The 26,172-nt window shown below is 39.5% G+C and overlaps 2 protein-coding genes across 10 annotated transcripts in view; both read left to right on the top strand.

Moving 5' to 3' along the window:
- The window catches only part of kcnip3b (Kv channel interacting protein 3b, calsenilin), a 67,559-nt gene extending 60,610 nt beyond the window's left edge, over positions 1-6,949 (top strand). For 5 of the 6 annotated variants that reach the window (XM_080468445.1, XM_080468444.1, XM_080468443.1 and 2 more), the window contains 6 exons: positions 133-257; positions 373-442; positions 2,060-2,238; positions 4,540-4,644; positions 4,756-4,818; positions 5,310-6,343. In XM_080468445.1, coding sequence (XP_080324571.1) covers positions 133-257; positions 373-442; positions 2,060-2,238; positions 4,540-4,644; positions 4,756-4,818; positions 5,310-5,357 — 590 coding nt within the window. In that variant the 3' untranslated portion in view covers positions 5,358-6,343. Of the gene's footprint in view, positions 1-132; positions 258-372; positions 443-2,059; positions 2,239-4,539; positions 4,645-4,755; positions 4,819-5,309 lie in introns of all 6 variants that reach the window. The other variant, XM_080468446.1, reaches the window with a different exon arrangement.
- A 297-nt stretch (positions 6,950-7,246) lies between these two features.
- slc23a2 (solute carrier family 23 member 2) overlaps positions 7,247-26,172 on the top strand; it is a 36,639-nt gene continuing 17,713 nt past the window's right edge. The window contains exons 1-4 of one of the 4 annotated variants that reach the window (XM_080467734.1): positions 7,247-7,549; positions 19,658-19,706; positions 22,211-22,428; positions 25,057-25,155. In XM_080467734.1, coding sequence (XP_080323860.1) covers positions 19,658-19,706; positions 22,211-22,428; positions 25,057-25,155 — 366 coding nt within the window. In that variant the 5' untranslated portion in view covers positions 7,247-7,549. The remainder of the gene's footprint in view (positions 7,550-19,657; positions 19,707-22,210; positions 22,429-25,056; positions 25,156-26,172) is intronic. The other 3 variants (XM_080467737.1, XM_080467735.1, XM_080467736.1) reach the window with 3 other exon arrangements.

Genomic DNA, 26,172 nt, shown 5'->3' with positions numbered 1-26,172 from the left:
AAGTCCTCCCATTCCTCCCTCCCTTTCTCTCCATTTCTCCTTCTTGATATCACTTCTCTTCCTTTCCTTCTTTCTCCCCCCCTTCCTGTTTGTCTATCCATCCCTTTGTCTCTCTGTCTCTTTCTCCCACAGACAGCAGTGACAGTGACTTGGAGCTGTCGACTGTGCGTCACCAGCCGGAGGGGCTGGACCAGCTGCAGGCTCAGACCAAGTTCACCAGGAAGGAGCTTCAGTCTCTGTATCGAGGCTTTAAGAACGTACGTCTGGCTCCAGCCACTGCTGAGGAGCCCCTTCAAGCCACCATTGATGTGTTTCGTCCAGACCTGTGATGTTCCAGTACATTTTATTTTCTTTCCCTTCTTTCTTGAACAGGAGTGTCCCAGTGGACTGGTTGATGAGGAGACATTCAAGACCATCTATTCTCAGTTCTTTCCCCAAGGAGGTTAGACATTAAAACAATCTCACTTCTTTCTTTTCTTGTCAGGGACACTACAGAAATGAATATCCATGGAGGAGGAGGAGTATGCACCTTGTCTAAACTTCGAACAGTGTTAATAGATATATAGGATTAGAGCACTTGATTGTGGCTACTGTAGTGAGAAAGTGAAATTCATAGTCATTTTTATTGGTCACAAGAACACGATAACATGTTCGAAACAGGCTGTGGCAGGAAAAGGCATTCGGTTTAAAAACTAGCAAAGTTTATGATGCAAGTTGCAGTGATTTTGCAATCCCTTTAAAAAGGGTGCAGCAACATACACACCTCTTATGAGGAAGAAAGCCTGTGTCTTAAGACAGGAGAAGAAGATAATAGGACTTTCAGCAAGTTAACAAATGTGACATCAAAATCAAACTTGTGACGTAAATGCGGAACATAAAAGTAAATTAATTTGTTTGTATGTTAATAGTAAAGTCGTTGGAGTAGCCCCTGGTGGATCATTGGGTTAAAGCTTGACCTTCAGTGTAGGGGGACCCAGGTTCGAATCCTTGTTGGACACCGCATCAAAACTAGGCAACCATGTGGTACAAGTTGCAACGGCATGCTTGTAAAAGAGTCCCCTCATGAAAGAGTACAGGTACAGTGAGGCTGAGAGAGGAGGCAGATCTGACAGGGCAGCTGGGTGTGGAGATATGGAGGAGGTCAGTGAAGTATGGATGAGCGAGGCTATGGAGGGCTTTGAATATAAAGTAATATTTTGAAATGACATGAAATGTAAATGAAATACAAACCGAATTTACTTAAAACAAACATAGTCATGCTTCATCAAAAGTGTTGTTGAAACTGGTTTATAATCAGCTAAATTTAACAAAAGCACATGTGTTATTATGACAACTGTGATATTAGTGACATCATTGCAACAGTATTTCCTTAGTATTCCTCATTTAAATTATTTTACCTGGTTAAGAAAAAAACTAGATTATAATCATTCTACAAAACATCAGGCATAAAATAGGTTGACCATTGACGGAATTCAGTTGACAGAAATTGTTTTAGTTGGGAAGAAATGTGTTACAATTGCGATGCTTAATATTGGTTGTGTATGAGAAATCTTGCTTTGTTTTACAGAGATGGCAAAAATACTCACATGCTTTATCTAATTACAAGCAGACTTAGCTACTTGTATAATGAAAGACTTTGGTAACAGTAAAGGTACTGACTAAAGGAAAGCAAAGTTAAAAAGTACAAGTTCTGAAATGTACTCATATCCATAATCCATCTTCTATCCTGTTTTATCCAACTCGTGGGTTGGATAGTTTACTCACGTCAAAAGCCTGTTTAAGGGATGTAAGGAATACAAAGTGTAGATATGATAAGAGATGAGCACAAATGTCATCAAATGTAGGGAGTTAAAGTAAAAAATATAAAAAAAGAAATAATAATCATCTGGTGCAATACAGACTGCTTAAAGATCTACATAATTACAGTCACATAGTACAAATACTTTACTTGTCACTTCTGGTAATGTAACAGCTGGTAAAAAGATGTTTCCTCATTTGTTTTTTTATTGGTGCTTTGATAAAAACACTGCTGTGAATTTGTCTGTCCCCTTGTCCGCAGATGCAACGACCTACGCTCACTTCCTATTCAATGCATTCGACATCGACAGAAATGGTTCAATCCGCTTTGAGGACTTTGTCATTGGCCTGTCAGTGTTGCTCAGAGGCTCAGTCACAGAGAAGCTCAACTGGGCTTTCAACCTCTACGACATAAATAAGGACGGCTACATCACCAAAGAGGTACATGCTCTTTATGGGATCTGCAGCTTTCGTTCCAAATAAGTGACAAGAAAACAAAGAGATGTCACTTCTTTTTATATTCAGTAAAGAGAGTGTAGACTGACACTGACTTGCATGTTAAAGAGGCCAACATGACTCATGAGTCATGAGTCATGTTGTAGTTGCATGACTGCAACTACTGATTAAAAACATGGTAGCTCTGTAATCGGTTACCCAAGAGTTATATGTACTGACACTACAGTAGCATTTGGTTTTTATAACACATTCTTCCCACTGACTGTCATTACAGGGCGACACACACACACTATGTGCAGGCTTTGCACTTTTATTCACAATAACAATGGAGTGTCTGAACACAAAAACGGTAATAGCGCATCCAGCCACTCAGGTTTGAAGTCAGCTACGAATCACAAGCTCATAGGAATGCTGTTTGGATGTTTTGCATTACATGATGTTGACCCTGAGAACAAAACAGGGGGATTACTAGATGTGTCAACTGTGAAATTGTGTTGGCAAGTGGTGCGCTACATTGCACCATAGCAGCATTATGCACTCCTGAATCTATTTCACATATTTAACCCAGATGCTTGACAAATTCCTTCACTTTCACTCAAGATTTGGAATGTAATTGTATTTTGTATGTCATAAATTGCACAAATAATAATAATTTCATCCATTCAGATTTTGGGCTCACTTTTCAATTGTTTTGAGTCAAAAGGAAATATTGAATCTATTTCAATATTTTTTTTATAAACTTTATATATTGTAAATAAGTATTTCTAAGTCAAAATTGTTCAAGGTAAACTCTGGCCGGGTCATAAATCAATTATAGGACAAACACGGAGAGTCACACACTCCTATTTAGTCAACATTTAACCGCAAACATTTTTGGACTATGGGAGGAAAGGAGAAAAGAGCTCAGGGAAAAACATGCATACTTTACACAGAAAGACCCCCAGTGGATGAACATTACCACGGCTCGATTGCTTACCAATACACTGCTATGCTGCCCAACTTACATCAAGTGGAGTCAACATTTTGATGTTGGGTCACACGGAAATCTGCTTGTTTTCGGCAGTTTTGTTTCATTTCTCTTTTAGGATTTTTTGGCTTTTGAGTCAAATCCGTTCCAGACAATTAAATAAATGAATGGCTGTAAGAACTGACATCCGAGGTTAATGTGGGTGTATGTTCCAATCCAGTGACAATCATAGACATAGCCAAGGTGAAGAAGGCTGAAATCCCTCAACCACTGAAGAAGACACATAAAACAAAAACAAAACAAACATAAAACAAAACTGGGCCAAGAGATATTTGAAGGCAGATTTTTCAAGGCTATTATGAACTTATAAAATGAGCCTGATCTTGACGAACCAGATGGATGAGTCCTTGGCTGGATCAGTAATGGGCACAAAGGTCCAGCAAGGCGGAGATGGGGTTCTAGTATGGGCAGGTGAGCTAGTTGGACATTTCCAGGTTGAAGACTCGCTTAAAATCTAAAATCAGTTCTTAGAGGACACTTTCTTCAAGCCGCGATATAGAAAAACAGCCTACATCTTTCAAGAAGCCCATGATTTTTATGCTGGACAATGATCCATCACATGCATCAGAGTCCTCCACTGCAAGGCTTTACAGAAAAGGCCTTAAAGATGACAGGAAAGTGACGTGGCCCCTTTCTACATCTGACTTAAAGCCCATTGAGAACATGTGGGCTCTTTTTAAACAGGAGATTTACCATGAAGGAAAACAGTCCACCTCTCTGAACAGTGCCTGGGAGCCTGTGGTTGACTGTGAACGGAAACAAACAGACTTAATAGATGGAATGCTTGTGATGGTTATTGAAAAGAACGGTGGCTCTATTGGTCCCTGTTTATTTGTAAATCTTCAGTTGTTTGTTCATTATTTTCACTTCAACAGATGAATATAAACAAGTGAGACGGGAAAACTTTTTTGTTTTATATCAGTTGCCTAATAATTCTGTGCAACAATATTTGCCAAATAGTTGTTCACACTGAAATTCTGTTTTAAGAGAGACAAAACCGGACTTTTTCTTTCCTAACTGTTCAGGTTTAAGCTTCATTAACAATTTCGATCAAGTAAGAGCACTGGAGTTGTTAAAAAATTAAGTTAATCGTCAAAAATGGTCTGGACAAAAGTTGATTTATCAGTCCTGCAGTTCCATACCATCGTAGTCGCTTTGCTGGTTTGAGGGCAGATCTGTGTTTGTTAAATGACTTTTAGTCACATGTCATGTGATTATGAATGAGTTATTCCTTCCTTTTTTATTCTTCTCATATTTAGGAAATGCTGGCAATTATGAAGTCAATCTATGACATGATGGGGAGGTACACCTACCCCTGTGTCCGGGACGACGCCCCCTCTGAGCACGTCGACAAGTTCTTCCAGGTTCTAAAAAAACAACTCAAACAGTAAATATGTAAAGTATATGCTGCCTGAAAGTGCACCGACTGATGTGTACTTCATCTCTGTCATATTTCCTCTCTCTGCTTGGCCCAGAAAATGGACAGAAACCGAGATGGTGTCGTTACAATTGAAGAGTTCATTGAGACCTGTCAGAAGGTGACTCACTTCTTCACCCAGACACAATGTTCTGAACAATCAAAAATGAACTCAGTCACCCACTATCACATGCACTATAACGCAGGTTGAGGTCCTTGTCTCTGTGCCGGCGTGAATGATTTCACTGGCTAATCATTCACTGACAAACATGATGCACCTTCACAGTTACAGTAAAGCATCACTCATGCTTCTGGGGACCGTCACACATCCCTTGGATTACGTTCAGACCACTACTTCCTTTCATTAAAAACATATTTCTTTCATTTTTCATTCAACTTTGCCTTTAATTGTCATTTTATCCTCAACCTTTTCAACATAGACATCACATGTGGAGAGAAAATTAGATATTAATTTCATTTCTTTACACCTGAATTTGTTTAAAAAAAAATGTAAGGTTTCTGTGGCCACCTGTCAAAAATGTTTAATATGTTTGAAAGAGTATTTGAAAAAACCTGCTACAGACCTAATACTTGCCTTTACCTTTCTTCCAGGACGAGAACATCATGAACTCCATGCAGCTGTTTGAAAATGTGATATAAGGAAGCAAGAACTCTCAGTTGTTTTCCTGCATTAGCACAACTCCCATGTAAACACAGCACACTAATGCACCTCGCCCCTTCCTCAAACTCTAAACTAAAGACATCCTGGTACATAATGTAGCTACTGTGTGGATACAGGAGAATACGTTTTCCCCCCTCACCATGCTCCTGTTAGCTGTATCTTGCAACTGCTCCTGGATGAAATGGATTGCTGCACTCAGAAAATTTTGAGCTTCCTGGGTAAATGTGTCTGCAGTGATGAAACACAAGAACACCTTGTGCTTTAACCTTCAAACAAGGAATGTAGATAACCCATCGACCTGAACCTACATGAATACAAGCTTTAACACGAGAAATATTCACACCCACATACACACAAACCGTCAGTCTCCTCGAGAGTTTTAGACCACCAGATGAAGTATTAAAATATCACATTGACACACAAAAAAAGAGAGCATGTTTATCATGAAATATGTGATGTAAAATTTGCTTGCACTACAATTTTATGACTATGTATTATATGCGCCTGAGAAAAAGGCACTGTAGATACCTGCACTTGATACACCACTGATGGAAATCAGAGGGTATGTATATATGTATAATTAATAGTTATATTCTGCATTGTGATGGTCTCATGTGTTGCACTGAGTGATGGAATAGGACCAGAACTGAATATTTGTTTAATAAAACTGTGTTACTCAGATCATCATCATGTTTAGTAAGCGTTACTCACAGAAACTGAATGGACTATTAAGATATTTCTCTTTTTTTGTATTTTGGACTGCTTTGTTTAGCTGGTCAGGTTTGAAATATGAGTCTGTACAGTACTGGGAATAAACAAAAGAAATGCTAAAGGAGTCATACTGCTGAATTACAGCTTTGTCTTGTTTCTCCAGTATCTGCAAGCATGCTGACTCAAAGTGCTACAGTATTATGTACAGTAGGACATATGTGATGTCAGTTTATTAAAACTTCTGTCAACAGCTACTATTTGTCTCTTTATAATGTGTCCCATCACAATATTTCACCACAAAGCATGAACTGTTAAGCAGCAAAAATTGGCTGAAAAGAAAACATGACAACACTCAGTAGGGCTGCACTATATATTGCAAATGTATCATTACAGCAGTATTGACTAGCATGATTCACATATCGTAAAATGCTGACTGAACAGCAATAAATTAGGTTTCCACTCACTGTACATTCATGCTTTGAAAATTCAAAATGACAATTGTAAATGTGAAGGAAAAGTGTGATCAATCATAATTAATTCACAAGATTTGTGCAATTAATTGTTTAAAAAGTGTTAACTCATTAACAGCCTTAATTACCGTTTTTCATATCTTGTTAATTGTCAACTTAATTTATTTGAATTATATGGTTTAAAAAAAATACATGTATTTGTTTTTGAGAAAACGCCAATGATTCCAAAACATCTCGACATGTTGGGGAGGACAAAGAGGTGGATAAAGTGCCTGAGTAAATATACTTTTCATTACTGCTTGCAGATTCATCCCCACTTACCAAACCTTTTGCCATCTGGGTTATGAAAGAATTACATGTGTCGTTTTGAGGCCAATAAAAGCAGTATGAAGAAACAAACATCAGGTGGCACTGTGGTGAATAACAAAGCTTAACTACATGGAAAAAGGCGCAATGAAAGACTTTGTTTTAATTTGTTTGGGATACAGTGAGCGTGCTGGATGGGCATCTGCACAGCAGAGGAAAAAAACAGAGCGCTTATGCAAGTGAGGTTATGAATACAGGGACGGTCGGCGGTCCTGTCCTGACATCTTCGCAGGGAGGGAGGCTGTGACGCGAGCACCAGCCCGCCTCTGATTGGCCGAGCCGCCTCTCCCAGGCGGGGCGAGAGGTAGGCACCTGACGTCACTGGTAATGTGCGCATGCGTGGTGACGGACGTCAACCCCCGTGGCTTTATGAAAGTCGAAATCCCTCCATGGGCATCGCGTCTGGCAGTAGCCACAAAACGCGTTCGCTCGGCTAGAAAGAGTTCGCCTCGGAGGGCCCGGGTTTCAAGACGTTCCCTTCTCCGCCGCCGTGTGTCCGAGCCGTCCTCGTTTTTCTGCTCCCGCCTCGCACCCCTCAGACAGCAAACCACGGGCACGAGACAGTGGACGTAACGCTAGCCGAGAGAAGGGAAGTGGGCTCCGTTTCCTCTTTCATCAGGCAGGTGAGCCCAAAACGTGCCATTTTAACACCGCGACCACCTCGGTGCGTGAACGGTAGTTAACGGGACCCGTGAACACGCGTGTCCCGGCCCGGGTGCTCTGTGGATGCGGACACTGACGGTCCAACGGCTCGCGCGCTGAGATGCGAAGGTCTCGCGGGCAGCTTAAAGGACTTGCGTGCCGGCGTGAGCGAGTGTCTGCTGATGCTCCGGTGTGGCCGTGAGCACCAAGGCCCATTGAGTCAGCTCAGCCTTGATCCCTCTACTGTTTACCTCTTCCCTAGAAAAACCCACAAATGGTCGCGATAAAAAAAAACCAATGCTTTTCCCGCATTAACTATTTGTTTGGTCTGGAAATCCAAGATGCCTCCGCGCTTGTAGATAATGACTGCTTTATTGTGACTCTAAAACGCAAAAACACTGCAGACTGGGGATAAGCATGCATTACCAAAAGGTCTTTTATCAACATAAAAATTAATAAGACCCGTAAAAGGTAAAGCCAGGGTTAGAAACGAGCACTGTAGCCGGGACACTTCATGTTATTTGGTCGTTGAGATTCATTGGTTCTTGTGATGGCGGTGTCCTGGAAACGTGGCTGTGCAGGTGCGTGTGTGCGCGCCGTGTGTGTTCACATGGGCATCTGTCACAGTGAGAACACACACACACACGCTAACACACACACACGCACGCCTGAAACGATCACATGTTAAAGGTAAGGACAATGCTAGATGATAATGGCCGCTCATCGTTAAAGCCTGAATTCGTTTGTTCCGTAACTAAATATAAACCCCACACTTACAAAAGAAGAGCTCATTCAAGCTAATGTGTAGTTAAATTCCCAAATCATAGTTACAAAGTTTATATTTGAGTTGCGGTGATTAATTATTGGAAGCATTGTTTTGTGTTCTATTTGCCCTATTATTTTTTCTGTAGTGTTGTCTTTCTTTATTCAATGAAATATCTTGTTAAGCTTCTTTACTGTGTCTCAGTGTCACCTGAGCCTTTTCATTGTCAAGTTTTTGTTTTGTTTTGCACCTGTCTGATGAGACATTCAGACTAAATTCTTGATGTTGACTAATCATATTGCCATGCTGATTTGGCACAGCAATGGTAGGATTTGTGCCAGTCACTATTCACCAGTTATTTTAATAAGGCTTCAACACATTGTTCAGTCATTCATGCCCTAGAGCACAGAATAAAGCTCACAAGCCGAGTTTAGTTAAACACATGAAGAATTTGGGTGTTAGCAGTTGTTAAACTGTAAATGGAGAAATGCAATAAACTAATAAATAAAGCTATAGATGAGGACTCGAGCTGAATTCTACTCTGTATGGTTCTGTATTGTACCTCTTTCAGCATCACCTCAGTTAATCCGCTGCCTCTTGGTGGACCCAGCTGCTCGGCTTTCTTCTTTTTGCAGACGCGTCACTACTTCAGATGTAACCCGTGGCTATTAACAGATTTCATAATGTGCTTTTCAGCATGAAGTTGCAGGTCCATATGGGGAGAAGAGCTTAAATCACAGCATTGTACAAGCTGTTCAGCCGCTACTCGGTAAAGAAGACTGTCCATCTTCTGCTGCTTGTTTTGCCACATTGACATGTGAATTTCTGCCTCCTTTTGGATTTTCAGTGCCATTTCAACCTTCGATGGATGACGATTTTTTTTGTCCAGCCATAATGACAAGGTTTTGTTTTGTTAGCTTTGATTGACTGGGTCATTTTGCTTGTTTGTATTGGTCTGTTTTATCAAAGATCACACAATTTAAATAGCTAAAGTAAATGTTGCATCAAGACTGTGAGTGCAACTAATGTTTCGATTCTTTGATTTATTCTTTAGCTAGAGTGCAGTGCCTTTCGCAATTAATTTATAGATCAAGTGTTCTTTATTACCACTTCTTCATGTGTGTTACAGTGTAGGGATGGGGCCAATCTGATCCAGTATCAGTATAGGGTTCCGATACCAACGTAAACCCTGGATCGGAGCTTTCCAATCCAACCTGTTGAGATTTCCAATCCATGGGGTGCCTTTTGGAAGCAGACATGCAAACATTCCTACATTTAATACTTTACTGTAGAGAGGAGTTCATTACAGCCTCATATCAACAATAATGATAATAACAACATTAGAGCAAACGGAGCTCTGGTATCAGAATAGTATCGGTATCGGCAGACATCCAAATTCAGGTATCGGGATCGGATCGAAAGTGAAAAAATGTGGATCATTGCGTCCCTATTATAGTGCTCCCGCTTTGATGCACAAATCACATGATTGATGGTGTTTTATCTATCTCGTAAATGAAACTGCAACCATTGCTTGTATCATTTCCTCTTATTGCTTTACTGTGATTAAAGCTTCTGAGTCAGCCTGTCTGATAGATACAGAGCAGAGGATCACCTCACAGGATACCAAGCTTGGCCAAGAAAACACACACACACACACACACACACACACACAGACGGAGGTGAACTGGGTCGCTGAAATGGATTCCTGGCCCTGTTTGCTGTAGGCAGCATGTGACTGGGATTACACTGTAGTGCTGGGTCATGCTATGCCTTCCCACTGTATTCTGTTAAGGTGTGTGTGTGTGGCAGATTGTTGACATGTAGCGTTACACCCAGAAATAACATTGTTTTAAATTTGTTGCTCAGTTTGTATTGCAAGGATATACATATTGTGCCCCTCTTTAAAGTTCTTTTTTGTGTCTGTATGATAAAAGGAATTTAGTTAAATTGGGATTAAAATGCCTAATATTACATAGTATTGTTGCACAATAAGGACAAAGTAATTTGTTTCACAATCATATCCCCTCTATAGCTTCCTCAGTGGGCGAGTGATGTTTCTTTCTCAAGGATATGTCTGGTGTAAAACTTACTTTTTTCTTTAAGCAGCCTTTCCTCATATAGATATATCTTTATGTGTGCTTGTCTGTCAGATCTGTGAATGATTGTCCATGTGCAGCTGCATTGGTTAAAAAAAAAAAAAAGAGGCAAACCTTTGTTTGGGTGAATCACATCTGGTCTTGTGTAATGAGTTAAAGAACAAAATGAGCATTCAGTAGCATTTTAAAGATTTCTTTTCCCCGCTGAGTCTGAGTGGCATGTGTGTGGCCAGAAAAGACCACTAGAACCAAATTTATTGATTTATTGACTGAAAGCAATTGTACTTTTGTGGAGATGGTAGCTCCCCCCCCCCCCCCCCCCCCCCCCCTCCCTCATCCTAACAGAGCATTTTCAAACTAGTGCATATGCGTATTTATGATCATTACTCCAACAATATGGTAAAGACCTCAACTGCGTGTTGTTGTTCACTTTGGGGAGTGTGACTTAAAAGGCCATTGTATAACCTCAGACCTGACGCACATCCTCAGGTTTCCTTTGTGGAAGTCTTCACAGGTCCAAATTGATCCATGGAAAATCTATTTGAGCCAAACGATACTAAAAGCAGTACAATTCTTCAATTAAGGCACAGCTCCAGAGGTTGTGCTGGTTGTACTTGTTCACTCACTCATTCATTAATTTAGATTTCTTTTTTATGACAATCAGACTCATTCATAAATCTGCACAGAGACCTCATGGAATATTACTATCACATTTTAGTGCTCTGATGTTAAAAACAAAAACTTATACTCATATACTGTGATATATAGTAATGAATTGTCACATTTTACTCTTTGTTGCATCTGGTTATAGTTTGCTGCACAATTTTTAGCTTATAATGTTATTTTGACTTTTTTATAACAATCCATTGTTTAACACTGCATAATATGATACTGATCTTTTTCATTTGTTTAGCATGATGGCTGCTAAACAAATTGTAGTTGTTTTTTTAATGATTTATTAACCACAGCAATATCAGTCCTGTGTACTATGATGATGACTAATACTCACCCTCCTTTCTGTATCCATAGAAATCCACCAATTATATATATTTTTGAGGCAACACTTCATCATTATCTTAGATATGAACTACTTATGGTTTCAAGAAAGAAAAAAAATCTTTTGTTAAATACTTTTCTTTTTTTAAAATAAAGATTGTTTTTGTGCATTTTTCTTTACAATTGGCTAAGTGTCTACACTTTGCATTCTTGCATTAAAAAAATAAATTCTAGTTCAGGATTCTTTAAAATCAGTAGATAAATATTCCTAAGAAGCAGTAGAGGAAAATTTGTGGTCAAAATAATTGAGCAAAGAGCATCATGAGTGTAGTGGAGTAAATGTCAGGATGAAGCAAAGATTCACCCGTGGCCCAGATTTGGTGCCTCGCTTTAGAAATGGGTTTGTCTCGTGACATTTCCTCAGGGCAATTAGTGCAGTTCTGAAAATACTGGGACAAATGAACGACCCACGTCATTTGTAAGTTTCATAAAAATGTAATCGGCAGCATGGCTTCTGATGAATGAACTGGTAGCAACAAGCTGAAGGGGATTAGACTTGAATTACAGTTTCCCATTCATCTGTTGAGGCCTGAAAGGTTGGACCAGTCTGTCCAGCTTACAGCGTTCATCTAAACTTGTGTAACCTGGGAAATAAATTCTGCAAAGTTGAATTTAGATCAGTTAACGTTTGCATCTATTGAGAACTCAATTTATGCCGTTTTATTTCAATGCAGTCATTCTGCAGTGTGAAAAGTCACCTTAAGGGCGCAATAAGAACATAAATGTCGCAAGAAGAAAGAAAAGACGGAGCGAAAAAAAATCTTCTATAACCAAACATAAGTTCAATTAGGAAGTCGACAACAGTCATAACTCAAAAGTATCTTTTGATAACAATTATTTATAGAAAAATTACTACTTCTTTCATGGGTTAACTAGGGGTGCTCACTGTGTCTGTCGACTATTTGAACCAAAATGAATCAACTTGTCAAAAGTTGGCCTGCAAGTGAGGCTTCAACGTGCAGTTTTAAACCTCTTCTGTGGATAGGGACTGTCGTCTGATGGAGCTGTAGTTCTGACTCGTGGCGGGCAGCCGCATTACAATTAAATCATGTATGTTTATTTGTTTCGGTGACTGGTGTTACCTGACTGTCCACACATGTAGATCACCGTAAACTCTGCTCTTATATTACAGCTGGCTTTAGCTTTATACTTCCCTTGCTGCTCACCTTCAGTGTACTGGCTTGTGTAGTAGTGTGACCTTGCTGCAATTTGAGAAGTATAGTTCGTGCACTCTGCTAACAGTACTATCTGATCTGCCTGTGAGAACCCACATTTGGTGACAGTCTGTGTCCTCCTCCAATCTAAAGCTTCTTCCGTTAGTCTGTGAGCCTTACCTGTTTGGTCTGTCCTCAGTCACACCACATGAACACAAAACACGTTTGTGTCTACTGATTTTAACACATGAAACTATGATAAAATCAGTATTCATTAGAATCTGTCACAGAAAAAATAAATAAATGTGGGTAATTGAACTGATTTGGAAAATTAAACTTGTTATGATAAGTTCTAATTATTGCACTGAGTTACAGAAAACCCCGTTTTTTATGGTCAAACAAGTAATATTTGATATTATTAGCATGAATAGTTTTGGTGGCTCAAACCCAACCTCAATAAGCAGCAAGAAATAGCTGAGTGATTGCTTTGATTATAAGAAACTATGGTTATCATCCATTAAGTCGGCAGCCACCGAACCTCAGGTGAAAACAAATCCAAGACATTTGGTGATTATTTCTCAGATTTCACTTGAAAACAAAAAGGAGTTTCCAGATTATTCTGTAGAAAGATCATTGAACTGGAGCTTCAGATACTGTGTCATCATACCTGTATCTTCACTATAACCTAGTTTTGCACATTGTAATTGTGTAAACCTCTAACTTGCTGTTGGTTTTGTAATGAAATCCATTAAAAACACTTTCTCTGAAATAATGCAGTCATAATGTAACTGAGTAACTTTGTTTGCTGTAAAAACAATTGATGTGCGCTTGAACGTGTCAGGTTAGGCCTTTTCAGCTGATAATTATCAAAGTGCACCACGGTGTGAGGGAGGTAATCTGTCTCCACCACTGGTTCCCCCATTGTGTGCAGCCACAGGAGTCTGGCTCTGCCGGGCTTAAGGGATTTCATCAACTTCAAGCAACAATGGATACCTTTTAGTTTATAGTGCTGTTGGGCTTGATGAGAAAGAATGCCTGAGGCTGTGGGAGGTGCGGCGACCTATAAGAAAAGTGTACAGTTACAGTACAAACCCACTTTGGGAGCGAATGTGTGAAACTACACCCATTCATGTGGCGCTGACGGCATGCTGTGTAGGTGTATGTGTTGCTTTAACAACAGGATGAGAAGGCAGGGGAAGACTGCACATCTCTGTTTGCCTCATCTAAATGTGACTTAGTAATTCTTGTCTATTTGCTTTTCCATCCATCCATCCATCCATTTTCTCCCGCTTATCCGTTTCCGGGTCGCGTGGGTGGCGGTCTGAGCACTGTCACCCAGATCACATTGCACTGGTTAAGAACCTTTCCTGCGGGTGGTGAGCCCACGGGAAAGCAGCGTCTCCATTGAGATTTATGACCTTTATAACTAAAAGATCTATTTTAACTGACTTTCCAACCAAAGGTATTTGCCTCGAGTCACACATTGTATAAACTTTGCTATATTTACCAAAACTGTATTTTATGTTGCATTAATGGAATTGTATTCAACAGTTTTAGCCAGTTAGCGATGTAAAGATTTTAGCTACTTAGGCATTATTATCTCTTTTATGCATTACAGCTGTTCAAGTTATTTTAGTTGGTGACATGTTGGGATGTGATGCAGTTCTTTGTTGACAAACTTCTAAACTATGATTTTATTTAGAAGTCACATATGTCACCTCAGTCTGAGACAAAAACAATGAAAATCAGATAAAAAATGTATTTACTCATTGTTTTGTGCTACATGGAGCCACTCTGGACTTGAAGAGCCATATGTGAGTGCAGTCTGTACTGTTGTGTAACTGCAAAGTTTTCCTTCATGTTTTTTGCTTTAATAAAAGCGACTGTTTCCATTCTGAGCGGAAAATGGCCCTACGCGTGGCTTCGCTAAGTTGCTTAGCTCTCTATTCTCCCTACAACCTGTGAGCTCATAGTGGCATTATCAACTTATAATACTGGGGCAGCAGTGTGTGTGCATTTTTATTTATTTATTTATTTATTTAGTCTATTCGGCTGCTTCACTTGGGTCACCACAGCAGGTCATTACAACTGTCAGTGTAGATGTTGCGACTGTAGTTTTCACATTAATGTGTCCTTTATTTTCTAATAAAATTTTGTAAACTTTACATAAATGGTTTCCATGTGCTCGGTAAAATGCAGTTCAACCTGAAAGAAATGTCATCTTTAAAGCACTGTTTTCACTTAAGGCTGGAACATACTTACTGTGACCGCTCAAATTTGTACGTGGAGCATGGATGCGCATTTCTGAGTTCCCATGGATACACGTTCCATAACATAATGTAATGATCTCGAAAAAATGTCCACTTCTGGTGGCCAGCATTCTCCTCTTTTCCTAAAGTTGTTTATATTTCACTTCAGGAGTTCTGAGCCGTCTGGCTATTTTTATGTTCTTTTAAATTGCAATTGTACGGATGGGGATACCAGCGGATCTCCTCAGACAAGTGCCCAGTAGACGCTGGTGCATGCGCAGTCGGGAGCGCACAGTCCGCGCTGTCACAAAATTGGATGACGATTTTGATGTCACACGGTCCAAAGTGGACTCTGCGGACGCAGAGAGTATGTTCTGGCCTTTAGTGGGTTGACTGACGGTCTGTTCAAAACGTCTTCCTATTGCAACCCCTTCGTTTGCTGTGGTTAAAAAGCACACAAGTGATGCAATAGTCCCTCCCACACTTAATTTTGACATATTACACCTCCAATATTTATTTACCATATATATATATATATATATATATATATATATATATATATATATATATGAACATGCATTTAGTTGCATAAGAAATCACCCGAGGGCTGCTATGGTTATATTTTGAGGTTATGCCAAAATTAGTACACCTTGATAACTTTATTAAGATTTATGACTCGTATTTACTGTAGTATTGGTGTAAAATTAAGAGTAAATAGAGACGCTGCTTTCCTGCTGGCTCACCACCTGCAGGAAAGGTTCTGAATCGGTGCAATGGGATCTGGGTGACAGTGCTCAGACTGCCACCCCCGTGGATCCATGGATGGAGACGCTGCTAATAGTTACCAGGGATCTTTGTGGCAACTAGTTCTTCTATCAACTTAACAGAAATATTGATTAAGATTATCATTTAATCCAAAAACAGTGACATGCTCCAAAAACAGTCAAACTCTTGCTCCATTTCTTGCGTTATTTTAGTCTTTTAAACATTGTGTTTCTGATGTCGTTGTAGCGTCGACTTCTGCATGACAGTCCAGGTCACAATTGTCACAAAGGTTCTGATGATACACAACAAATGGAGAAGCGCCTCTGCTCAATGTATGCATTTGCTTGATGTGGTACAACAAATATCTGTGTTTAAAGGTTTGAATAATTTCCTCTTCATCTCCGAGTGCCTTCAAACCAGTACAGGAGTGGCACTGGCTGACAGTATTAGTAAGTTAGTATACAAAAGTTCACCACCTTTTGGGCGGTGAACTTTTGGTCAAACAATTCTGTGAGTTTATTTTCCTGTTCTTTGAAAACTTTATCTTTGGTTCCAAGACACCGAGATGTCCTCATGACACAAGATATTTGTCTCTCTGCACTTTTATCTGTCCTCGACAGTGGCAAACTGTTTCGGTTGTTTTTGCTGCAGCACCATATGATAACCAGTAAAATCTGCAAAAAGTTGTGGTGTCTGAGATAAAAGCCAGTGGTCTTTTAGTTGTCCGCTGCCTGGACTGGGTTGCTGCGTCTTCCCTTTTGTCCTGCACTGAAACAGCTGCCGTCTCCGTGGATGTGCCATTTGAGTCGTGCTGTTTGATCACCACTCAACTCCACTGCACTAACAGGAAGTTGAGCACTGTAAACACGACCTTGTGGCCACTTTACTGCCTAACATTCACCCCTCGTGGTGAAATCGGAACTCCTCACGTGTACCCTGTCATGTAAGGTATCGTCCACTGGCCCCACTGTCTCATGGATTTCACTGGGCTGTCAAGTCTGTGATTGGGTTACATAGCAATTGGATTGTGACATTGCTTTGGCAGGGAACTTCGATGTTTAAATTTTTTCTTAACCCTTTACTAGGAAAGTAACTGTATTTGGTAACTGGTGTCACTATAGTTTCCTCTAAATTAACAATGGTAAATTGAAGAGAATAGTAGACAGTAGGACAGCAAAATGTTTTTTGTAGTGCTTTTTATTAATTGCATAAACAAATCGTTTGGTCCCTTCAGTTCTTTGCTTCAACATAACATTCCCTTTTCCCAGTGCAACTGGTTGATTCATTTATCTTAAAACTAAGAACTTGAAATACTGTGTTTTTAACATATCCACTGTACACAGAAAATTACAAACTGAAAGCTACTGTGTATGCTTAAGGTCATAGTGCCTGTTGCTGTATAACACGCCAACAAGGATGGATGTGTTTATTAATCAGAGACACAATTGCAAAGAGCGTTATTTACTGTCCCTTATTTTCATGAAAAGGTAATGATGCTTTCTCTTATAGCGTCAGTACACAAAGCTGCGCCACCCGGGAGCTTCTTACGTTATATTCTTTATTAGTCTATATTACTAAAGGGTTTGTTAAACATGCCTACACATGAATATGGGAAGATTGCGTTTACTCATTGTTTTCTTTGTGTATTTTTCAGTTACTATGACAGGCCATGTCATAAATGATTTGTAGTTACATATTGTTCCTGTATCAGAATAGTGCCTATCCAAATAAAAGCAAGCCATAATTAATCTGAAAATATTCCTAAATGATTATTTTATTTAAAATTAACAATCATTTCCTGTCTACCTTCTCCATTATTGTTTATACAGCTTTTTACTTTATTAATTTGTATTGTTGTAAACTGACTAATGAGTTTTGTGTCACTGTATCTACAGCATGAGGCACTTGTTTATAATTCATTAACTGTATATTCAACAATAAATCAGGTGTCATTGCCACAGTAATCTAAAACGTTCTAGTTGCATCTTCACTATCCAAGTATTTTTTTCACTTTAACAGTCTGTTTGCCAGCAGATCTGCTCAGTTGCATTTTCAGGTATATAAAACTAATTTATTAACCATTATGCATTAACGAAGGGATCCCCGAGCCCTCGTGTATAGAAGTCTAATCTTGCCGAAGGCATGTTGGAGTCTAGACTCGGTGCGAACACATGTACGTTCATTCACAGGTGAATTCATAACTTGCGGCGAAACCACCAACTCAAACATCTGGTGTGAAAGTTGTTCTCCGGCAAGATCCCACACAGCTCGGCACAAGCCTGCACAGGATCCACAGATCAGGTTACCATGGTTATAGATCCAGGCGGGAAATGTCCACCAGCCTGTGTATTGTGGGAGTTAAAATTACCACTGCAGTTTCTTTGTTCCTCCTCGTCTCCTTCACTTTGTTCGCTTATTTTTTCTCTTTTCTCTGATGCTCCATGTTCCAGGCAAACCCCCACTCTTTCCCTGCTTTTAGTTCGATCTATGTATGTTTTACATAATGTGTACAACCCATGAAACAGCAGATTTCTCCACTCTTACGTAATCACGTAAACTCGATTTCACGTCCGCTCTCTCGCTCCACTTCCCCATGTGTCTCTGTTTTCTCCTGGTTGTCTGTCTTCTTGTGTGTGCGAATGGATGCATTCCCAGTCAACACCAGCAGACAGAACACACGGGGATGGGTCGAGCAGAGTGCTTTTGTCTCTTGGCCGACAGTGGAGCTGGGCATTTGAGGATTTCATGCTACAGTAACACAGCTCTCCTGGTGTTAGCACATGCCTAATCAGACCTGGCGTCCCCCAGAGGCTTCTGGGATACGTCCTGTCATACTCTGCATCTCACAGCTGGCTCACAGAGCACAGAAAGCCACAGGCTGGGCAGCACTGAGGTCAAATATCTGGTCTGTTTTCATGTCCTGTGTGGGCTATTCAGTGGTCTGAGAACCACTAGATGGATAAAAGACTGACTAACCATGTAATTTTTTTATTTTATCACAGTGGTTAAATTTGACATGAATTGTATTTGTTTGTCTGGCTTTTCACTTAATATCTGTGAGGTTCATGAGAACAAAGTCAGACGAGGTCTCATTCAGCTCAGAGTCCAGTATTTATTTAACTTTTCATGCCGTGCAGCTGCTCGGTGCAGCACTAAACAACAGATAAAGGCTGACGTGGATAAAGGTGTGGATAATGAGGCATGGATTACCTTCAAATCTAAAAAAATTACTCATCCTTTCAGGGATGCAAATCATCTGTCAACTTTGAAGTGGTTAAAGTCACTCATCAAAGTTAATGAGCTTCAGGTAGTTCCACTCCCTGTTTAAAATAATGCCCGATCATCTGACAAGTTATTTTCCCCCAAGTGGAATTTCCTTTAATCCATGGTACGCATATTAGAGCTTAACTTGATGAGTCACTATCTTCTTTAATAAGATGGTCGTCAGAACTACAAAGGTGAGACCCAGGGAGGTTGACAGCAGAGCTACATTTATGATTATTGGATTATTTTTTTGCCAGTTGATGTACAGCCTTGAATTAAACTTAACAGGGCAGGTGAAGGCTGATGAAAATGGCTTGAGAACTTGTTTGGCTCGATTACCTTCAACTTAAACTAATCCACCCCCACCCTCTCCTCCAAAGACTGTTCCGCCAATCACTGTCATTCTAGCTTTGAGCCAGATGGATGTTTTTCTGCTACACTTCACTCAACCTGCCTTCTTGAATACATTTTTTACCTGATGATCTAAATCATAATCGGCACATCAGTCTCACTGATAACTTGTGCTTGTGATTTAATGCTTCCTGTCAAATTAACTTATGTCTCACCTCCCTCCTCCTCCTCCTGCTCCTCCTTTTTATCCTTGACCCCTCTGTGCTTCTCCTCTGTGTCACCTCCCCGTCTCTGTCTTTCTCTTGGTCTCTCTCTCTCTCTCGCTCTCTCTCTCTCTCCCTCTATCTATCACCTTCTCTTTTCCCCCTTCTTTCTTGCTCCTTCCACACAGATGCTCCCAGCCGCCCAGCTTGACAGGAGTGATGGGATGTGTCAACTAGGTATTACACCTATCCCAACATCTTACACTGCAAGCAGGGGTCCTGGCTGGGTGGGAGATAATCTTTATGAGGGGTGTCGGGGCTGAATCTATTAAAATTCAGAAAAATGACAGATAAATTTATTTGATCTACAGAGGACATAATGGTTGACGGCAGGAAGGCATCTGCTGACATTTCACAAGACATTGACAGGCATGTAGCAGTAGAAAACCCAACTGTGAAACTTCTTCGTAGGACGCGGCTGCAGTTTTCTTCTCACTGAACAGAATAGAGCCACCAGGAAATGAATAAGGAGAATGAGGATGACATGACGCAGCAAAGTTATTCATCCAGATCTAAACCAGATATCAATGTTTTAAAGCCCAAGGCTATCAGAAAGCCACAATGACCCCATTCGTCTTTGTAATTGCATTTTTTTTCCTGTGTAATTGAATCTGGACATTTATTTGTGATCAGAATGGTAAATGGCAAGATACACTCTGCTTTGGCAGGGTTCATTCACGCATTTAAGGAACTTGAGGCAAATAAATTAATCTCTTCATTCTCTGTTGCAAACATTTGATAAACAGTAGATTACAGCTGCAAATATTTTTTTTAATATTTATATTCAAACAGAAATCACTATGCATCAACTGTGAAAACTTCCTCAATATGAAATAGGCACATTTGAAGCAAATAGATTTTTCATCTAGTTTCTAAGACAGTTGTGCATGACAACAATAGTGTTTATCAGAAAGTGCCAATGTGAAGTAACGTGTATTTTGAAGGTATTAAATGAGCTTTGACCAACAGAACAACTTTACAATAAAGCCTCGTGGGGCACTGGGCTCACAGAGCTTGAATCACATTTTGCCCCCCGATGCCACATACATTTGTCTCATACCAAATAGTCATTTTTAGTTTTAAACATTAAGATTTCTAAGATGTATGAGCTTAGTTTCACATCTGTTGAGATCGATGAGCAATAGAAAACAAACTCTTCTTCTTCTAATAAGATGTTTTTGATATAAAATATTTAGTAAATCTTAATACAAGTCTGTAAATGTCTTATGTTTTATTATTACTAATTTACTAAACTTATTTTTACATCATCATTTACAAAGTTCTTAGAAAATAAAGGAGGGGGGGGGTCTTAGATCAGTATCGTAACACACTATACAGTCGGCCTGATAATACAGGTTGTTTTTTGCGACTGTTCTATTTATTGGTCTAAAAGTCATATACTTACTAATGTAACAAAACATTCAGCATCAGCAGTAACATGCTGTTAAACCACCATTGTGCTGTGAGTTCAGTTAAGAATATGATTTAAAAATAAATAAAAAATACAGGTTGTCTTGCAGCTGCTCCTTTGTTGTCTTTATACCATTGGTATCTTGTTGTCTTTCCAGACTTTGTCTTTTATGAGGGATGTTTTGATAGTTGTCTCACTTGTTCAGCTACGACATTTTGGGCAACGCTAACCAAACATACACAGTCAAAACATACATCAGTGTTACAAGCCTGTCCAATCAGTCATCAATCATCTCATTTTGGTTTCATTGTCAGAAAGATCACAGTTCAACAGCTTATCTCTTTCAGTGCATTAGGTATGTGGCTGTGATCCAACCTAAAGGTTAGTGAAACCAATAACAGAGACACTCCTTTTGTGTGGGATTAGACATTATCATACATGCACTGTGCACAATGGAACAAATTGGCATCCTGCTCTTTCTGCCTCCTGCATCTGCACCTGTTTCACCATCTCTCCGCTCTGATTATTCTGTTCCTCTTCTCTATCAAAAATAATCTCATGTCTTTCCCCTATCGTCTGTGAATGTGTCTGTCAGACAGTAAATTGATGGCAACATGGATTAATACCTGAAGTGTATAAATTGTTCATCCCAACATTTCTACTTTTTAGATAACTTGATTATAGCCCAATCATTCTTTTTCCATCAGTGACTTATTTGCGTATTACTCCTTTTGATCATTCTCTTAATGCTTCGGTCTGTAAAATGTTGGAACGTGCTAAAAATGACTATTATTACTGGCAATGATTACAGGGGCGTTTTTGTCTGTTATCTTGGTGCAACTTGGAAAAGTGTATTGATTTATTGTATCACTAAAAGTGGTACATTAAACACTGGCTGACACAGCTGGACAGTTAGAAAGAATATTGATGAATTGTTTTAGCTTTCGAATACTTAAATCGCCTTGTCTAAAAGTTGCTTTGATTATTTACAAAGCAACCAATTAGTCCTGAATCGGCAAACCTCACAAAAAACATACATTATAATGTAAGACTTTGCAGTTATGTGGACATAGCCCACAGATGGATCTTTTTTTTTTTTTTTTTTTTACTTTATACATTTTCTAGTTACTTGTGTGGTTATTTTTGACAAAAACAAAACATTAACTCCAGGTGGCAGCTTCTCAGGCATTGTGATGTCAGAACATCATAGTAAAATCATGGCCCTCGGAGTAAATCATTAATCTTTGTGTATCTGTCTGTTTTTCCCAAGCAGGTGAGGCAGTCCTGGACAATGCGATTGGATTGAAGGATTCGTCTACAGTGTTTACGCCAGAGAGAGATAAAGGGGGGACAGGGGCAGACGAGGACGACAACGACACAAGGATGGGCGTGGGAAAGAATACCACCTCCAAGTCCATGGACAGTGGCAGTGAAGGAGGGAAATATGAAGAGGAGAGCAAACACGGTGCCGACTTCTACCCCATTCCGGTACGCAGCTTTGTTCATCTTTTGTCATAAATGCTGCTTGTGAGACAAAGACAGACAAGCATAAGACAAGTTGATGTGACGGACAAATATTGAAGACAATATTTGTACTCTGCCTTATGTTGAAACGGCTCTTCTCTCCTCCCTTCTTTGACTCTCTGTCATGTTTTAACATTGCATTTCAGCGGAAAGCCACACATTGACTTTCATGGTCACTCGGTGCGAGCTGCTGCTGTAGCGCCGTCTATACAGTTCCTTTGTTTGTCCTTCTGGCATTAGGCCGCTGCATTATGTAGGTCAATAGGTAATTTGATAAGAGCTGTAATTTGTCCAAGGCCCACTGATAAATCACACAACACGTGCCACATAAACAACAGTGTTTTTCCTAAATTAACTGTATAAATTACAAGATTTTTTAAAAGGGTCACCTTTTACCCTTTTCATGGGGGCTGCAGTCTGTAACAGCTCACAGTGGGCAAAAAGCAGGACACGTCGGGCACCTGTTACCAGTTCATCACAGTCCTAACACGGAAAGACAAACGCATGCATTCGCATCTACAAAATATTTTAAATTCGCCTTTGATTCTGAAGTGCGTGTCTTTGGATTGTGGGAGGACTCCGGAAAAAATCTGCACGGGATAGACATTCAAACTCGGCACAGTGGATAAGAATTTATCTCAGATCTACTTCCTGCACGACAAACACTGTGCTAACTACACTGAATGGCCTTAAAGACTTTTGAAAACTTCAAATAACAGATTTAAATGACAACGTTTTCTGACTGTGAAATAAATGAATGTTTGTTATGGCTGTAATTTGATTATTTATATATTATGTGACGTTGTACATACAAGCCACTTCAATGAAAAAGAGTGAAATGGAAGACCTTGACCTCTAAGTGTACACTTCAATTCAGAGCTGCTTTCGTAACTAGAAAAAGTTTAAAATTGCACGAAGTGTATACAAAGCAGCTAAAGCAAGCTCAGCATGACTCACATGCAGGATTAAATGCTTTTCACATAAACGTTTGATAATCATCTTCCAAACATGCATGAACATATTACATTTTGTTATTGAAGTCTTCCTTTTAATCTCAGCCAACATTTATGATAAACAATTCTTAAATGTGTTCTGTCATGTCTGCTCTGCCTTCAGCTCTGTCTTTCAGGTTGTTGTTTTGGTTTTAGTGGTTTGATTTAGGCTTAGCTGCCAAGAAATGTATTTTACCCACCTTTTCTCTTTGGCCTTCAACAACATGTGACCCATTGTCTTTGTACCCTATGCAGTTTTACTTATCTTTTGATGCCTTATATATTACCCATCTTTTTTCTGTATTGTCTGTATCTTTTATCTATTTTATAACCTGTGAATTGTGCACTTTACACTTTTATATCTTATTTATTATTTTATGCAGCACTTTGGTGCATATGTGTTTTATGAATAGATTAAATGATAATTGCTTGCTCGTTTTTCATATAAGAAAGATGGATCTTATAATGAGGTTTCTTTGGTTTCTGTCCGCCTACATGGACAATAAACAGTTGATGTAGATTTAAGGAAGTGCTCCCAACATGTTTTAACCACTGAAAGAAACTAAGCTCCAGAGTTGTGTAACGGTGAGGACTGTTACCTCACAGCACCGATTCGATTCTGCAGTTGACTGACTTTGTAAGTTGACTTTGCACGTATGTATGAGGTTAACGTGTGACTCTTAGTTGCTCACAGATGTGAGATTGTCAGCAACTCTGTGTTTCCTCTGTGGTGAAACGACAACTTGGGTTTACACTACTATTTGCTCTTTGTCAGCTGAGATCAGTCACTCTGAACTGGATGAAGCGGGTATAGAAGATGGAAATTTAAAGTTCGGACATGTTCCACACGGCTGTGACAAGGTTTCCTGTGGAAGTTTTCTTCCAATTGTCAACAAAAAAAAAATAAGACAAAGCTTTCTTTGAGTGATTGTGCAGTCATTCAGTCATGCACAAATTGAGGCAATCTCCCTTCAGTTTGTTTCTTTTTCCCACTATGGTATTCACTATTTCACCAGATCAGTTTACATTATTGACTGAGTAGTGTGTATATGCATGTAGAAATTCTCAAAGTTTATCCTCAGAGGACTTTGCTGGTCTGACATCCAAGTCCTGACAGACACATGACGTGCTCCATGCCAATACCCATTTCATTCCATCATTCTGCACGTTGTACTTCAGGCTGGGAATCAATCACACAAGCAACATCTACACTTTGTTTTGTTTTTCAGTCATCATGATAAAAAATACAGTGAATTAAGTGTCAGTACTGTATTTATGAGTATGCAGAGAGCATACTAGGACTCTTAGTAACATGACAACACATGCTCTCAGAAAGGAATGCTTGTAAGCTTTGCATTTCTTTTATTACTGTTGTGAAATATATCACTACACGTGGACAACAGGTATGCACACTCCTTCACCTCATCAATTTAAAGTGCCCTTATCAGCCAGCCATCTATATGTCAAAGCTTTGAACATCCTACACTGATTTCCAGGAACTTCCATAGTTTACTAGCTGCTGCAATTTCGGACTTGTGTTGCATTTGTGAAAAGGCCAGCGTTGACATAACTATCTTAATTTATGTACGTGTGTGTTTAGGTGGTGGTGAATGGTGTTGGCGGTGCAAATGGAGACCAGGACACTGAGAACACAGAGTTGATGGCCGTTTACTCCAAGGAAAACCAAGCAGCCGAAAAGGTAACTAGAGGGTCATTGTAGAACTGAAACACAAACCGAATGTGTTTTGCTGACAACTTTCTGACACAGTCACATGGCTCATAAAGCGTAAACTTGCAGCGTAAAGTTCATGATTCAAGTTTCAGCACTGTCATTTCTGAAACACAGCATCAGAGTAGTCTCTTTAATCAACAACTTTACCCCATATCTTTAAAGTCGTGACACAATTGTAGTAATTGTTGTACAACAACAAACGACCTGGTTGTTATTCACAGAGCAGCCAAACATGAAAGCTACCGTAGGTTTGCATTTCCAACTGGGGAAGTAGATGTCACTCTGTTTCATGGAATTTAAAAGCTTTTTGAACTGAGGCTGGTGTCAGTGAGAGTCAAATTGTCCGACGAGATCTACTGCATAAATTCTTCAGGAACCAGATAAACTACCAATGGAATGCCAAAAATCGAATACAATACAATCTAAAAGATGTCAGGCATTTGATCTTGATGAGACAACATTCAAAGGTTAAAATCCTTCCCATAACGGAAAAATGATAAACTCATTCTTAAGAACGTCGTATCAATTGATCATGACTGATAGTACAGGTGCATCTCAGAAAGCTTTGACTGGCATTGAAAAGTCTAAAACTAAAGCAAGGGTCAGATATTTTAGGTTGAGTAGTAAATCTAAAACCTATGAGACTTGTTTTGTTTACGGTTCCTTTTCGGGGGGAAAATGAGCTGACAGTTTATTTAATTTACATAGAGAATACTATTGCTTATGTGAAGAGGATTGAAAAGTCTGTTACCTTGTGGTTAAAACTAGTGAAGTGCAAAATCATCGCTGCAGCAGCTTGCTCTAAACATTGAAAAATTGAGCAAAACAATTGGAATTGTGAAACTGTCTCGTAAGAGTTAATTATTTCTGTCTTCCTCTCTTGTTGTCACTTGTGACAGTGCTTTTTTTTCTTTTGCATAGAGAACTAACTGTTGTGTTCTGCTTTTTCCAAACAAATGTGATTCTTCAGTTACTACTTTTTTT

Source organism: Lipophrys pholis (assembly GCF_963383615.2).
Source record: "Lipophrys pholis genome assembly, chromosome: 7".
Lineage (NCBI taxonomy): Eukaryota > Metazoa > Chordata > Actinopteri > Blenniiformes > Blenniidae > Lipophrys > Lipophrys pholis.
The sequence above is the reverse complement of the archived record's forward strand: the minus strand, read 5'-3'. Positions and strand labels throughout refer to the sequence as shown.